The sequence below is a fragment of the Erithacus rubecula genome (assembly GCF_903797595.1).
Source record: "Erithacus rubecula genome assembly, chromosome: 5".
NCBI lineage: Eukaryota > Metazoa > Chordata > Aves > Passeriformes > Muscicapidae > Erithacus > Erithacus rubecula.
In genome coordinates this window covers 814,262-828,806 of record NC_136687.1, presented here as the reverse complement: position 1 = coordinate 828,806, position 14,545 = coordinate 814,262, and the positions used below count along the sequence as shown (strand labels likewise).

General features: G+C 68.6%; 4 protein-coding genes across 4 annotated transcripts; 2 read left to right on the top strand and 2 right to left on the bottom strand.

Annotated features, from left to right (window-relative positions):
- Positions 1-10: 10 nt before the first annotated feature.
- Positions 11-4,550, top strand: CCDC142 (coiled-coil domain containing 142). The gene is given in 12 exon segments (XM_079306589.1): positions 11-208; positions 558-1,153; positions 1,156-1,900; positions 1,973-2,059; positions 2,246-2,511; positions 2,513-2,635; positions 2,711-2,875; positions 2,968-3,082; positions 3,166-3,174; positions 3,177-3,342; positions 3,888-4,096; positions 4,294-4,550. Coding segments are annotated over 12 exon segments (2,892 nt in total). The 5' UTR covers positions 11-39; the 3' UTR covers positions 4,536-4,550.
- Positions 4,551-5,342: 792 nt separating this feature from the next.
- MOGS (mannosyl-oligosaccharide glucosidase) lies at positions 5,343-8,454 on the top strand. The gene is given in 5 exon segments (XM_079306089.1): positions 5,343-5,843; positions 5,845-5,953; positions 6,047-6,258; positions 6,332-6,522; positions 6,619-8,454. Coding segments are annotated over 5 exon segments (2,658 nt in total). The 5' UTR covers positions 5,343-5,405; the 3' UTR covers positions 8,327-8,454.
- Positions 8,455-8,540: 86 nt separating this feature from the next.
- WBP1 (WW domain binding protein 1) lies at positions 8,541-10,788 on the bottom strand. The gene is made up of 4 exons (XM_079306090.1): positions 10,442-10,788; positions 10,272-10,374; positions 9,745-9,906; positions 8,541-9,356 (listed from the first exon to the last, which is right to left on the bottom strand). The coding sequence occupies exons 1-4, from the start codon at positions 10,502-10,504 to the stop codon at positions 8,794-8,796; spliced, it is 891 nt and encodes a 296-aa protein (XP_079162216.1). The 5' UTR covers positions 10,505-10,788; the 3' UTR covers positions 8,541-8,793.
- A 469-nt stretch (positions 10,789-11,257) lies between these two features.
- INO80B (INO80 complex subunit B) lies at positions 11,258-13,572 on the bottom strand (the record flags this gene model as incomplete). Its single annotated transcript, XM_079306389.1, has 5 exons — positions 11,258-12,161; positions 12,472-12,686; positions 12,841-12,962; positions 13,117-13,294; positions 13,404-13,572. 5 exons carry the CDS (start codon positions 13,570-13,572, stop codon positions 11,697-11,699), a joined length of 1,149 nt encoding a protein of 382 aa, XP_079162515.1. The 3' UTR covers positions 11,258-11,696.
- Between the last annotated feature and the right edge of the window lie 973 nt (positions 13,573-14,545).

The window sequence follows — 14,545 nt, the reverse complement described above, 5'->3', positions numbered from 1 at the left end:
GGGGCGGGGAATGAGTGAGAGGGCGTGGTTAGTGCGGTAATGGGCGGGGTCACACGTGGCCCCGCCCGTCGTCCCGGCCCGGTGGTCCTAAGCCCCCTGTGCCCTCTCCAGGTGGGCGATGTCGGCCTGGGCGGCCTCATCCTGCTGCTGCTGACGGCCCGACCGGGACCGGGCGATGGGGCTGCCCGCGGAGAGCCCCCCGAGCCCGGTGAGACCCCCGGGGGCTGCGGGGACCATAATGGGCTGTGGTGTTCTGGGGGGGCTGCAGGGATCCTGATGGGGTGCATGGTCCTGGGGGGAATGTGGAGGATCCAAATGGGATCCGGGGTCTTTGTGGGGAGGGGCATTAATGGCATGTAGTGGGCTGCAGGGACCCCAATGGTCTGAGGGGTCCTGGGGGACTTGTGGGGAACGTAACCGGGTCCTGGAGGTCTCAGGGTTAGGGTGGCAGTGGGCGGTGATGGGGCAATGTGGCAGGTGCTGCCCTGCAGCGAGGTTCTGCACACTGCGGGTCCCCCAGTGATCCCTGCCCCATCCTGAGGGTCCCGTGCCCCCAGGAGGGTCGCGGGGGCCCCTGGCACGTTCCCTGCAGCGGGCAGAGGCCATGCTGCGCAGCGTCACCCCGGGGCTGCGGCGCCTGCTGTCCCCGCGGTCATCCCGGCGCGGCGACAGCGACGAGGACGACGACGAGGACGAGGACGAAGCAGCGTCCATCGTGGTCCCGCTGGAGCAAAGCTTCTCCGGGCTGCGCCGCTGCCTCTGCGTCTGGGAGGACCCTCGCACCGAGACTTTCCTGGGCTACGTGCGGCCCCATCCCGGCGGCGCCGGTGACTTTTCCGAGGACGCGGTGCGGCGGCGCGTGGCGGAGCGGGGAGCGGCCCTGCACGCACTGCTGCAGCACCGCCACCAGCTGCGCCTGGCCCGCGACTTCACCCGACGCCTCAAGGCCTCCTCCGGCTTCCTGCGGCGGCTGCTGGCGCTGCCGGAGCCCGGGGAGCCTGGGGAGCCGGCGCTGCGGGAGCTGTGCCAGGAGCTGCGGGCGCAGGCGGGGCACTGGGCCGCGCTGCTGCGGGCGCCTGCGGACGGACGCGTGGCTGCGGGCGCTGCCGCGGCGCCGGGGGCCGGGCCGTGCTGCACATGCGGTGGGCGCTGCTGCTGCCCGCCCTGATGGCCGCGCGCCTGGCCGGGCGACGCATCGAGGGGCGGCTGCGCGAGCTCGGCCGCCCCGGCGCCCCTGCCCCGGCCTCTGAGTGCCTGGCTGACCTCTTCCAAGGGCTGGAGATCTACAACCGCGTGGTGCAGGGGCTGGCGGAGGAGCTGGGCCCCGAGGGGAAGGCCCCCGGTGCCTTCACGGTGGGTGGGGTGCTGCGGCTGCTGGCGGCCGAGCGTGGCCGGGCCGTGGCCCAGAGGCTCCAGCCCCTCCTGTGGCCCCAGAGTGGGATCGTCAGGGATGGACGTGTCTGCTGGGAGGACGTGGTGGTGCCGTGGCCACCGGGGCACGACGCGGTGGAGAAGGGGGTGGGGATGGGCCCGGAACGTTCTGGAGCGGAGGTGCCACCAGCGCTGGCGGCTGAGCTGCAGGCGCTGTGCCAGGAGGACGAGGAGCTGATGGGACACGTTTTTGGGGCGCTGGTGGCCTCAGCTGACAGCCTGTGGCAGCCGGTGCTGTCAGAGAGCCCCGAGCCCGCGGGGCTGCGGCCGGGCAGCGCAGGGGGCTGGAAGGCCGTGCGGTGGCTGGACGCTGCCCGCGGCCCCGCAGCTGCTGCCCTGAGTGCCCGCTACCGCCTGCTGCTCTGGGAGGCTGCGGGGGCTGTGCTGGGGGACAGCCTGGGCACCCCTCCTGCCACCCCCCGTGCCACCGTCACCGCGGCGTGGGAGCTGAGCCGTGCGCTCGCTGTTGGTATGTGGGGCACAGGGGGTGTGGGGGCTCCCTCAGGGTGTCCCTGCCCTGACCCCTGCTGTGTCCCCACAGCCCGTGTGCCCCCTGAGTGCCGGGAGGAGCTGGGGGGGCTCTGCCTGCGCCTGCTGTGCTGGAGCGTCCTCTGCAGCTGGGACACGGGTATGGGGGTCAGGGGCAGCACAGGGAGGGGTACAGCGTGTGGGGTTTGGGGTACAAGGTGTGGGGCATTTGGTGGATATGGGGTGAGGGAGTGGGGTATGCAAGGAAATGTTGGATATGGGATATGGGGTGGGGTGTGGAGTGCAAGTACAGGATACTGGGGATTTCTGACTATTTCTCCTCCAGATTTTACCCATGCTCTGGGCTCAGGGCTGTCAGACAAGTGCTTGGAGGCCCCAGGGGGTCCCCCAGGGCCGGGGTGCAGCCGCACAGCCCAGCAGCTCCGGTGCCTCTTCCCAGCCCTGGCGCTGGCCCTGCGCTGCCTGCGCCTGCTGCCCGCCCGCCCACACGGTGAGAGGGGTCCTGCTGGGGGGGGAGGTGGGTCTGGGGATCCTCTGTGTGCTGACCCCTACCCACAGCCCCCCCCGGGGGTCTCCTGCCTGCGGCTGCAGGTGCTGGGCCGGTGCCTGGCGGCGGTGGCGGCCGCCCACAGCGTGGCTGACGGGCCGGGCCGGGCGGTACCTGGCGGCCTGGGCGCTGCCCCAGTTCCTGCTGCTCACCCAGGGAGACCTGCAGGTACGAGGGCATGGGGGGCATGGGGGTCTGGGGGGTCATAGCAGGGCTGGATTCACTCCACCTGCTCCCCTCCAGGTGCTGAAAGCAGAGGCAGAGCAGCTGATGCTGCAGGTGAGTGAGACCTTCCCAGAGCCAGGGGACATTCATGGGGACGGCCCCTCTGAGCCACTCCCCAGCCTGGGATCCCCGTGGGAGCTTCAGCTGTGCCGGCAGATCCGTGACATGGCCAACAGCATCCAGGTACGATGGGACTGCGGGCGGGGGGTCCTGAGCACGAGGATGCCTGTGTCACCCGGTGTCACCCCGTGTCATCTGTGTCCCCTGTGTCCCAGCTCTTCTCTGGGGACGTGCTCTGGATGTTCTCCACCAGCTGCAAGCGGCTCTCGGCCGAGATCTTCGACCAGACGATGCCCCTGGGCCGGCACTGGCGGCTGGGGCTGCGCACCGGTGGGTGTGGGGGCTGGGGGGATGTGGGGTGATTGGGTGGGGGGCTTTAGGGGGGTCGCTGAGCTGGTCCCTGTGTCCCCCAGAGCTGCCCAGCTCCCCAGCGCCTACGCAGCGGCCGCGGTGCAGGCGGTGCTGGGGCAGGTGCTGCAGGGGGCCCAGGCCCTGCCCTACGACGCCCAGGTGCCCACCCTGGCACGGGTCACCACGGCCTTCCTGGAGGCCTGGATGGATCACATCCTGACCCGCCGCATCAAGTTCAGGTACTGGGGACCGCCATCCACTGGTGGGCAGTGCCAGGGGTCCCAGTGGCACTTCCTGGGGTCCCAGTGGCAGTTCTAGGGGTGCAATGACAAGACAGGGATGCCAGTGGCAATTCCAGGGGTGCAATGACAAGCCAGGAGTCCCAGTGGCACTTCCTGGGGTCCCAGTGGCAGTTCCTGGGGTGCAATGACAGGCCAGGGATCCCAGTGGCACTTCCTGGGGTCCCAGTGGCAGTTCCTGGGGTCCCAGTGGCAGTTCTAGGGGTGCAATGACAGGCCAGTGGTCCCAGAGGCAGTTCCTTGGGTCCCAGTGACATGTTGGGGTCTCGTTGATGGTGCCAAGAGTCCCAGTAGGCGTCCTAAGGCTCCTGGTGACAGTGCCAGAGGTTCTATGGAGAGCTGTCCCATTGGTGGTCTTGGGGGGTCTGATGGCAGTGCCACGTTCTCCGTGCTGGTCCCAGAGCGTGGTGGCAGTGCCAGGGGGTTTTGGTGGGGTCCTGGCGGGGATTCCAGGGGTCCCATGCCCACCCTGACCCCCATCCCAGCCTGCAGGGTGCCCTGCAGCTGCGGCGGGACTTCGAGGCGGTGCGGGAGCTGGTGTGCTCGGAGCGCTCCGGGCTGGCTCCCGAGGCCCGGCAGGCGCTGCGGGCTCTCTGCGTCTTCCGACACACGGACACGGCCGTGCGCTGCCTCCTGCAGCAGCCCGGGGGGCTGGGCGGACCCCCCCGGGGCTGGGGCAGCCTCCGGCGCTGCTGTGAGAGCGGGGCGGGGCGGGAATGGGGTGGGACGGGGTGGAGGTGGGATGGGATAGGGTGGGATAGGGACAGGGAGATTGGAACAAGGACGAATGGGGACAGGGGGAGGGACAAGGGTGGGGATGGGATTGGAATGGGGACAGGGACCCCCACCAGTAGCAGGATCTGATATCCCAGCCTATCCATCCCTTTCCAGGCTCAGACGAAGGCACCCACCCCCTGGAGCCATCCATGGACCCTCTCCCTGGCCTGGACCCTCTGGAGGGGTCAAGCCCAATCCCAGGGACCCCCCCAGCGGCGGCAGAGGCCGATCTCCCATCCCGTCCCGAGTCCCCGTTCCCGGGCAGCCAGCAGCAGTGGCTGTCCCTGCGGCTGCACCGCGCTCGCCGCTGGCGCGTGCCAGGCCTGCCCTGCGTTGGCAACAGCCCCGAGGGCTGACCTGCAATAAACCTGCCAACAGCATGGCCCTGGCTCTGTCTGTGGGTGGGATATTGGGGTATCCCTGGGGTGTGGTGCTGGGATTCCAACTGGGAAGAGTTGGAACACTTGTGGGGAGACTGGTGGAGCTGGGGGTGCAGGGTGGGATTCCTTTGGGGGTGCTGGGGGACACTGCAGGTGCATAGCTGGGGTTGCAGGGTGGTCCTAGAGAAGGCTGGGGGTCCTTTGGGTGTCCCTGGAGAGATTAACAGGTGTAACCAGGACGTGGGTTGGGTGGCAGGGCTGGTCAGGGACACTGTGCTGTGTCATTGTCCCCTCGTGTCACAATCCACTCAACCCGAGTGGGAGTCGTGATGGTTCGTTCGACCCCAGGGTGCAAAAGACAAAAAGCAAGAGACTCAGGTTTTGTTCAGCAGAAAGCAGCAATGGAGTTTATTGAGTGTAACAATTCAGTTTTGTGATAGAAAAGAGAAAGAGAGAGAAAAAATGGGATGTAGCTGTCAACAGACGGGACACATCCTTGTGGTTGTCTCACAATGGACGTGTTTTCAATCCGTTGGGGAGAAAGAGATCTCAAAGCTTCTTTAGGAAAGTCACTTTTATAGTCCTTTTCCAAAGCGAGTAGCCTCTGGCCAAAAGGTGGGGAGATTTATGGACTATTGTATGTGGAGATCATTGCTCCAACAAACAGGTGCTGGAACAGGGCACGAGCACCCTGCTCATGCCATGGCAGCACCAGGCACAGGCACAAACAGCCCTGGGCAGCACCAGGCACAGGCACAAACAGCCCTGGGCAAGGATCCACCTGGGCCAGGCCAGAGCTCAGGTCCAGAGCGAGCGGTGGGGCCCTGGGGTGGGTCTCAGTCTCTGATGATGGTCGTGAGACAGATCAGAGAAATTTTGGACCGGCTCTTACACCTCGGGGCCGTTTGGGGTTCGCGGGGTCCCCGGGAGGACCGAGCCTGCGCCTGCTCCTCCCGCCCGCCAGGGGGCGCTCGCGGAACCGGCCGCTGCAGACGTGGCGCGGCGCTGACGTCACGAGAGCGACAGGCCCTGATGGCGGGCGAGCGGCGGCGGCGCGGCGGGGATGGACCCCGGGAACGGCCCCGGGAGCGGCTCCGGGAGCGCGACCCGAAACTGCGGCAACAGCAAAAGACACCGCGAGGATCCGGGCGGGTCCGGACCATGCTGGTGCTTACAGCGGCGGCGGCAGCGCTGGCGCTGGGTCTGGCGGTGGCGGTGGCCGAATGGAACCGGTGGAGCGAAGTCTCCCGCCTCGTCACTCCCCACCCCGCGCCCCCCGCCGTTCCCCCCGGGCTCCACCGGACCTCTCGCATCGCCCACCTATTTTTGGGGCACGTACCGGCCTCACGTCTACTTCGGGATGAAGACGCGGAGCCCGCGATCTGTCGTGACCGGTGAGGGGCGCGGGGGGCTCTGCCCCGCCCTGGGGCTCGTCCGGCCCCGCTCCCACCACGAGAGCCGCCCCTGACACCTCCCCGCCCCTCCAGGACTGATGTGGCTCCAACACGGCGGCAACTTGCGGCACACGAGCGATCAGAGCGACGGCGTGTCGCGATACGGGTGGCTGATGCACGACGGGGAGAATTTCGGAGTGCAGGAGATCCGCGATGAGGGGCTGGTGTTGAGAACCGAGTTCGTGAAGCAGCCGGGAGGAGACCACGGTGGCGATTGGAGCTGGCGGGTCACAGTGAAGACGGAGGTAAGGGGATGAGAGTGGGAGAGGGGTTGGGATGCCGGGGAGCTTTTGTCATCCTCCTCTTCCTCCTCCCCAGGGCAAGGGCCCGGCTCCTCTCGTGTCCCTCTTCTTCTACGTGGCCACAGACGGGCAGGGCACGCTGCGGCCGGTGCTGGAGAACGGGACACGGCTGGCGGCCGTGGCAGGGATGGCGGAGGAGCTCGGGGACTTCACCCTCACCTTCCTGCCCCCCACGGGGGAGGGCGGGGAGGGACACAAGTATGCCAGGTGAGCGTCTGGGCTGCGGCCCCCACACCCTCTGTGTCCCCCCCATCTGCTCCCATATCCTGTTTTCCATGTCCCTGACTCTCCTGTCCCCCACAGTTACAATTTCCTGGCCGCGGGGGTGCCGGGGCTGCACCGTCTCACCGACCTGGTCCGACAGAGCCTGCGTGAGAGCTCTGTGTTCTCCCCACCGGGCCGACCCCGCCGCCGCTATTTCGGGGTGTCCAGCACTGGGGGGCTGCCTGGAGAGAGCCCACGGGGGCAGCTGCTGCTGCACCAGGTGACGCTGGAGCCGCCGGCGGTGCTGGAGGTGACGCTGGAGTCGGGCAGCGCGGCGGGGGCGCGGCACGGGCGGCTGGCGGGGCCGGCTCTGAGCGCAGCGCTGGCCCGGCACGTGGCCACCTTTGAGCAACGCTTTGAGGACACCTTCGGGCTGGGGGCACGTGGGGTGTCCCTCCCCCAGCGCCGCTTCGCCCAGGCCGCGCTCAGCGAGATGCTGGGCGGGATCGGCTTCTTCCATGGCCGCTCCCTGCTGCGCTCGGAGCGCCGGGAAGAGCCGGTGCCCGGCATCGAGTCCATGCTGTTCACGGCCGTGCCCTCGCGCTCCTGCTTCCCACGTGGCTTTCTGTGGGACGAGGGCTTCCACCTGCTGCTCCTGGGCCGCTGGGACCCCGCGCTGGCCCGCGACATCCTCGCCCATTGGCTCGACCTCCTCAACGCTGATGGCTGGATCCCACGGGAGCAGATCCTGGGGGACGAGGCGCGGGCCCGGGTGCCCCCCGAGTTCGTGCTGCAGCACAGCGAGACGGCGAACCCCCCGACGCTGCTGCTGGCGCTGGAGCGGCTGCTGCCCGACGCGCCCCTGCCCTACCTGCGCCGCCTCTTCCCGCGCCTGCGCGCCTGGTTCGAGTGGCTGAACCGCACCCAGGCCGGCCCCGAGCCCTTCACCTTCCGCTGGCGCGGCCGCGACACCGACCTCGAGCGCTTCCTCAACCCCAAGACTCTGTCGTCGGGGCTGGACGATTACCCCCGTGCCTCCCACCCGTCTGCAGAGGAGCGGCACCTGGACCTGCGCTGCTGGATGGCGCTGGGCGCCCGCGTGCTGGCGGCGCTGGCCGAGCGCCTGGGCGAGCCCCTCGCGCCCTATCGCGACATGGCCGCGGCCCTGAGCGACAACGACCTGCTGGACCGGCTGCACTGGGCGCCCGAGCTGGGCGCCTTTGCCGACTTTGGCAACCACAGCACGGCCGTGACTCTGCGCTGGCACCGCGCCGCCCCCGTGCCCGGCAGGCCCCCGCCGGCCCCGCAGCTGCGGCGGGAGGTGCGGGAGGCGCCGCGGCCGCGGTTTGTGGGTGCTTTGGGCTACGTGAGCCTGTTCCCGCTGCTGCTGCAGCTGCTCCGGGTGGACTCCCCGCGGCTGCCGGCGCTGCTGGGCTCCATGCGCAGCGAGAAGCAGCTCTGGACGCCCTTCGGGCTGCGCTCGCTGGCCCGTGACAGCCCCTGGTACCTGCGCCGCAACACCGAGCACGACCCCCCGTACTGGCGCGGCTCCGTCTGGGTCAACATCAACTTCCTGGCGCTGCGGGCGCTGCACGGCTACGCGCGGGCGGCGGGGCCGCACCGGGAGCGCGCGGCCCAGCTCTACCAGGAGCTGCGCCACAACCTGGTGGCCAACGTGTTCCGGCAGTACGAGGCCACCGGCTTCCTGTGGGAGCACTATCGGGACAGTGATGGCACCGGGCAGGGCTGTCACCCTTTTGCCGGCTGGTCCGCGCTCGTCGTGCTGGCCATGGCTGAGGACTATTAATGTGGAGGGTCCCTGTGCCCCCTGCCTGCCTGGAGTGCTCAGGGTCAGGGGAGGTGGTGGGGGGCTGTGTCAGAGCCCCCCTGCCTCCCCTGCAATAAACCTCCATGACTGTGGCCTCTCGCCACCCATGTCGGTGTCACAGTGTTGCTGTGATGCCCCCTCCCTGTGGAGTCAGGGGTCGCCACCCAGCCCAGTGCACCCATCACAAGGGACGATGGTACTTTCACATCTCTTTAATGGTGAGAGAATGTGCCGGGACCACCCACCCCCATGGTCAGGCACCCCTGGGCAAGGGGGCCCCCCAGGCAGCAGCATCAGGATCACAGGGGAGGCCCCAGAAGCAGTTCAGAGGCAAGGGGGCTCCAGCAGGACCCCCGCCACACTGCAGGGTGGGTGTCACTCAGGGCAAGGGGCCCCTAGAGGCTCTGTGATGAGTCCAGACCCCAGCTGGGGGTCCTGGGGGGGGCTCAGACAGGCAGCACAGGTGAGCCAGGCCCCCCACCACCCCCCGGTCCCCCACAGCCCTCAGGCTCGCCCTCCTCCTCTTCTAGGCCACGGCCCACCTCGATGCCCGAATCCCCTGTGAGCCGCCGGTGCCGCCCGGGGCAGCCCCCTGGCACCACTCTGCCCCCGCCGCCCTCGCCCTCCTCGGTGTCGGAGCAGAGGCGGCCCTCAGCCTCACAGAAGTCCAGGGGGACGTGTTTGGGGGGATCCCTGCAGGCCAGTGGCTCCTCAGGCAGGGGCAGGTCCCAGCTGGCACCGGTGCCGGTGCTGCTGGAGCCACCGTCACGGCCGGTGCTGCCACCCCCCGGGCCCGGGCCTGGCTCCGGGTCCGTCTCGTCGGTGCCCGGTGCCGAGAGCGAGGAGCTGCTGGGGGAGGAGGCGCAGGAGCAGCCGCAGGAGCAGGAGCTGCAGCCCCCAGAGGAGCCGGGGGACAGTGAGGGGCTCCCGGGGCTGTAGGGCGGCGGCGGCGTCCCGGGGCGCTGCGCCACTTCCTCATACGCCGGGAGCTTGAAGGAGGCCAGCAGCCCTGGGGGGGAAGAGGCGAGTCAGGGGGACACCTGGGACACGAGGGGGCACTGGGAAACGGCCCCCAAAAGGATGGAAATGGAGGGCACAGCTTGGCACAGGGCAGAGCTGGGAGGATGTGGGGCTCAGGGCGATGTGAGGGATGGAGCTGCAGAGCACAGCCCAGGGCACGGGTGGGGATGTGGGGTTGGGGGGATGCAGGGGCTGGAGCAAGGACAGGAGATCCAGGATATTGGGGGATGGCACAGGGTGTCCTGACTCACTGAGATCCCCGGTGAAGATAGGGGGCTGAACATCCCAATTCACTGAAGTCCCCCGTGGAGGGGGGTGGTGCTGGCAGGGGCTGGGACTGGGGGGGTACAGGGGAAATTCAGAAGCCTTTCACTCACGGAGGTCCCCCGAGGAGGGCGGGTACTGGCAGGCACCGTGGTAGGCGATGAGGTTGATCTCACGCTGCCGCTGCTGCTGCTGCAGGCGCAGCTTGGCCCGGCGGTGCCGGAACGCGCAGCAGCAGCTCAGCAGGATCAGGATGGTCCAGAGCAGCCAGAACCCTGCGGGAATGGAGGCGCAGAGCGGGGGGTCACCCTCACATAGAACCCCCATTCCCACCGGGGAGCTGCAGCCCCCAGAACCTCCCAGGACCCTCAGTCCCCCGGGGTCCCAGCTCTTGCTGAGCCTCCAAAGCAGCTCGGAGCCTGCAGCCCCTGAGCGACAGGAGCGCTCCAAAGCCCCCGCTGTGCTCGGAGCGCTCGGTCCCGTCCCCACCCCAGTTCCCGCAGGACTCACACGGAGCCCTCACACAGCCCCTGTCCTCCCCGAGCCGCAGGACCCCCCTGGAGTCCCGGATCCTCCCGAAGCCATCGGCCCGCCCGGAATCCCCGAGCCCTCCGTCCTCCCGGGATCCCCCCGAACTCACACCACAGCTCGTAGTAGTAGGTGCAGCAGCCGCTCTCCCCGCAGCAGTGCCCGGTCTCGCACACGTAGGGCCGGTTGTTCACCCCCGGGCAGAACTCCCGGGCCTGCGGGCACGGCCGCACCGTCACCGCGGCCCCGCGCGCGGTCCCCCCGCCCCGGCCCGCCCGGTACCTGCGGGTGCTGCCGGCCCAGCAGCGCGGCCCAGGCCCCCTCGGCGCTCCCGGGCCGCTCCATGGCGCCGCCGCCTAAAGCCCGCCGCAGCCCCGCGCCCGCCCGGCCGCGGCCCCCGCCGCCCGCAGCAGCCGCCGCCGCCCCGTCGCCGCCGCCGCCGCCATCGCGGCCCCCGCGGCCGCCGCCGCCCGGGCCGGGGCCGTCGCCGCCGCCATCACGCCCGGCCCGAAATCCCGCCCCCACGGCCGACACCGACCAATCAGCGGGCGCTCTGCAGCCGACAGCCAATTGGCGCCGGCACCGCCGCCGGGCTGCAGCCAATCGCCCGCCGTCTGCCTGAGCCTCACGCCCAACAACAGAGACAAAGGAGCCGAGCCCCGCCCCCGCGGTGATTGGCGGCCTCAGCGGCCAACCGGAGGCGGAGCACCGCCCCCAGGCCCTGACTGACAGCGGCACTAGCCAATGGCGACCCAGCTCCGAGCTAGACGGAGGGCGCGGCCTCCCGCTCCGCCTCGGGGCGGGCACTGGGCTCAGGGCAGCCAATTGGCGAGCAGACAGTGCACCGTCCGTCTGATTGGCAGAGCGTCCGACCAATCAGCGCCACCACTCTGCGCTGGGCAGAGCCGCAGCCAATGGGCGGCATCCCCTCGATGGCGGGACGGACCATAACGCACTCGGGGGGTGTGGGACTGTTCCACAGCGCTGCCGGGGGAGGGAGGTCTGTACCATAGTGCTTCCGGGGGGGTGTTGGACTGTACCACAGAGCTCCCGGGGGGTCGGGCTACCTCCCCATCCCAGCAGGCTCACGCACGGTAACTTCAACAACAGCATTTATTCAGGACCTCTACAGCAGGACCCGCCCTTTCCTTCATCCTCTCAGGACCACCCTCAGGCTCTGCCGGGGTCCCCAACCCTCTGTGTTCACGGTGGAGACGCCGGAGCCCTCTGGAGCTCCACATCCTAGCTGTCCATATCCATTTGGAGGAGCCACAGCTCACCATGTCCATGAGGAACTGCAGCTGTCCTGGTCCCTTGTGTTCATATGGAGTGGCCAGAGCCTCTGTGTCCACGGCAGAGGTTTTGAAGCCCCCTGTTCTGACCTTCCGGATTTGTATGGAAAATCTGGAGCTCCACACTGGAGATCTACAGGTTCCTCTTCTCACCCTCTGTGTCCATGTGGATAACCCAGACCCCTCTGGAACTCCTTGCATCCACGGCAAAGGATCCGCAGCCCCCCGCATCCCTCTCTGCGGGCTCACCCCGCGCTCTGCAGCAGCTGCAGGTTGCGCTGGTAGCAGCCCAGGCTGCAGAGGGGGCGGCCGGTGCGGGCGCAGCTGTAGCGCTTGGGGTTGGGGCAGCCGGGCACGGCGCAGGGCTGGGCGGGGGGCACGGGCGGGGCGGCGGCGGGGGGCAGCGGCAGGGGCAGCCCCGCGGGGAAGGAGACGGTGACGCCGTCGGCGGCGCTGCGGTAGTGCACGACGGGGCAGGGCGCGGGGCGGGCGCGGCGCTCGCGCAGGGCCCTCACCTTGGCCTTGTGCGTGCGCGTCAGGCGCTCGATGGTTTGGTTCTTGCTCTCCTCGGCCTTGCGGGCGGCCTGCAGCCGCCGGCGCCGCGCCCGCTCCTCCCGCTTCTCCCGCATCTCCTCCGTCACCTCCTTGGCCTTGGCGCCCATGGGCAGCTGCAGCAGGGGCTGGCTCTGCTGCTTGTGCAGCAGCGCGCGCTGCGGGGCGCAGAGAGGTGGCAGGGCGGGCTGGGAGATGCACTCAGCTCCCCCCAGCCCTCCAAACTGCCTCTCCGCCAGTCCCACGCACCCCAAGGGTTCCAGCTCATCCCCATAGCAGTTCTGGGATCCCCTCAGTCATGCCCCAGGGGCCATGAGGCTCCTCGGTCCCCATCACCCCAGTGCTCGTCTGGTTTTGGAACTCCCTGAGCACCTCAGCCCCATCCCAGTGTCTCCAAACGACCCCAGCCCCTCCCCAGACCTGCAGCCCCCACAGCCCCCCTCAGCCTTGCCCCCAGCCCCCCCATACCTGCCGGGCTGTCAGGAGGGACTCGTCCACCTCCCTCTTGATGTCGCCGTTGTCGTCCAGCTCCCCCCTCTCGAGGGCTGCCAGCCAGCGCCGCTCTTCCTCCTCCTCTTCTTCCTCCTCTTCCTCTTCCTCCTCCTCCCCCTCCTCACGGGGAGGGAAGCAGCTCTCAGGGTCCAGCTCGGGCAGTGGGGAGGGGGCCAGGTTGCTGTCCTCATCTGGGGGGGCCGGGATGGGAACAGTCACGGGGGTGAGGGTCACAAGAGGAGTCCAGAGCACCCCCTCCCCATGCAGCCCTCACTCTGAGCCCCCTGTTCCCCCTCAGAGCTTCCCCTGCCCTCCCCAGAGCCCCCCATGAGTCCCCCTGCTCACCCAGCCAGGCCCGGTACTGCTCGATGGGGACCCCCTCGCTGGGCTCCTCCTCGTCCCCTCCCAGCAGTGTGGAGGGGGATGGCGAGTGCGTCCCTTCGGGGACCACCGTGAACGTGGGGACGCTGCAGAGGAACAGAGAGCAGTTTGGGAACTCCGCTGAGGCCGGGCTGGGGGGTCCCCATTAGGGGGATCCATGGAATCGCCCCTGGCCCAGCCTCCCTCCTCCTCCTCCTCCCTCCTTTTGGTGCCCAGGATCTGCCCCAGCTCTCTCCTCACCTCTTGGTGCCCAGGATCTGCCCGCCCAGCTTTATCCGGAGCCTCAGCCGGGGCTGCCGAGGCAGTTCGGGACCCGGCGGCGGCCCCGTCTCGTGGTGGTGCCGTTTCTTGTGCTTTTTCTTGTGTTTCTTGTGTTTCTTCTTGTGGCCGCCATGGCCGCCCGCCTCGGCCTCCTGCCCTGTGAGGGGGGATAGAGGGTCAGCGAGGGCTCCCCGCGGGCTCTGCCCCGCCGGGGAGCGATCCCGGAGCTCCCCCACCGGACCCTCCGCGGCCCCGCGGCCTCTCACCGTGGCCGCCGGCCTCCATCCCGCTGCGCCGCCAGGCCCTGCGCATCCGGCTGCGGGGGACCCAATTCGGGACGGACCCACTTCCGCCCAAACTCGCTTCCGCCCGGACTCGCTTCCCTCCGTTATCTGGGGAGCGTGACGCTGCCGCCGCCATCTTTGAAGTGGGCATGTTGTGCAATGTCCCGGGGGGAAACTGGCACCGCGGGCGCTTTTGGGCCGCTCGGGGCAGATGTGCGAGCTCAGGTGTGAGCTCAGGTGTGAACTGTGCAGGTGTGTGTGAAAACACAGGAGGAACACACAGGTGTGAGCTCGGGTATGAGCTGTGGGATCCCGGGGGGGCTGTTCCTGTCCAGCCGCGGGTCCTGAGGGGCGATGGAATCCCGGGGGAAGGGCAGTGCCATCAGGTCAGGGGCTGATCCTGCCCCTCTGCCCTGCCCAGGTGAGGCACACCTGGAGCGCTGTGTCGGGACCACAGAGACCTGGAGCGGGTCCAGAGGAGAACATGGGGGTGATTTGGGGTCTGGAGCGCTTCTCAGGCTGAGGGAGCTGGGTCTGGTTTGTCCGGGGAGAAAACAGAGAGGACTTCATCAATCCACACAAATATCCTGAATATCGACACAAAACCCTCGAATACCCACCCGAATACCTCAAATCATCTGAGCGGAGACTCCATCCATCCATCCATCCATCCATCCATCCATCCATCCATCCATCCATCCATCCATCATCCATCCATCCATCCATCCATCCATCCATCCATCCATCCATCCATCCATCCATCCATCCATTCATCCATCCACACAACCCCCCATCCAACCCTACAAATCTCTCCCCGGGGTGTCAGGATGTGCCCAGGGCAGGACGAGGAGTTTTGGCCACGAACTAAACACAAATCCCAGCTCAGCACAGCAGCCCCCCACGGAGGGGCCAAGCCCTGGGACAGGTCACCTGGCCGTGTGTCACCTCTCCAGGTGGCACTGGGACATCTCCAGAGGGGTGACAGCTGCATGCGGCACACACACAGAGATGTCACACGCGCACAGATGTCACACACAGACACCCCCCGCCCCCCGCCCGCAGCTGCCGCTGCCCCGGGCCATTGTCCCGCCCGTGCCAGGAGCCGCCGGCACCGATCGGCGCCG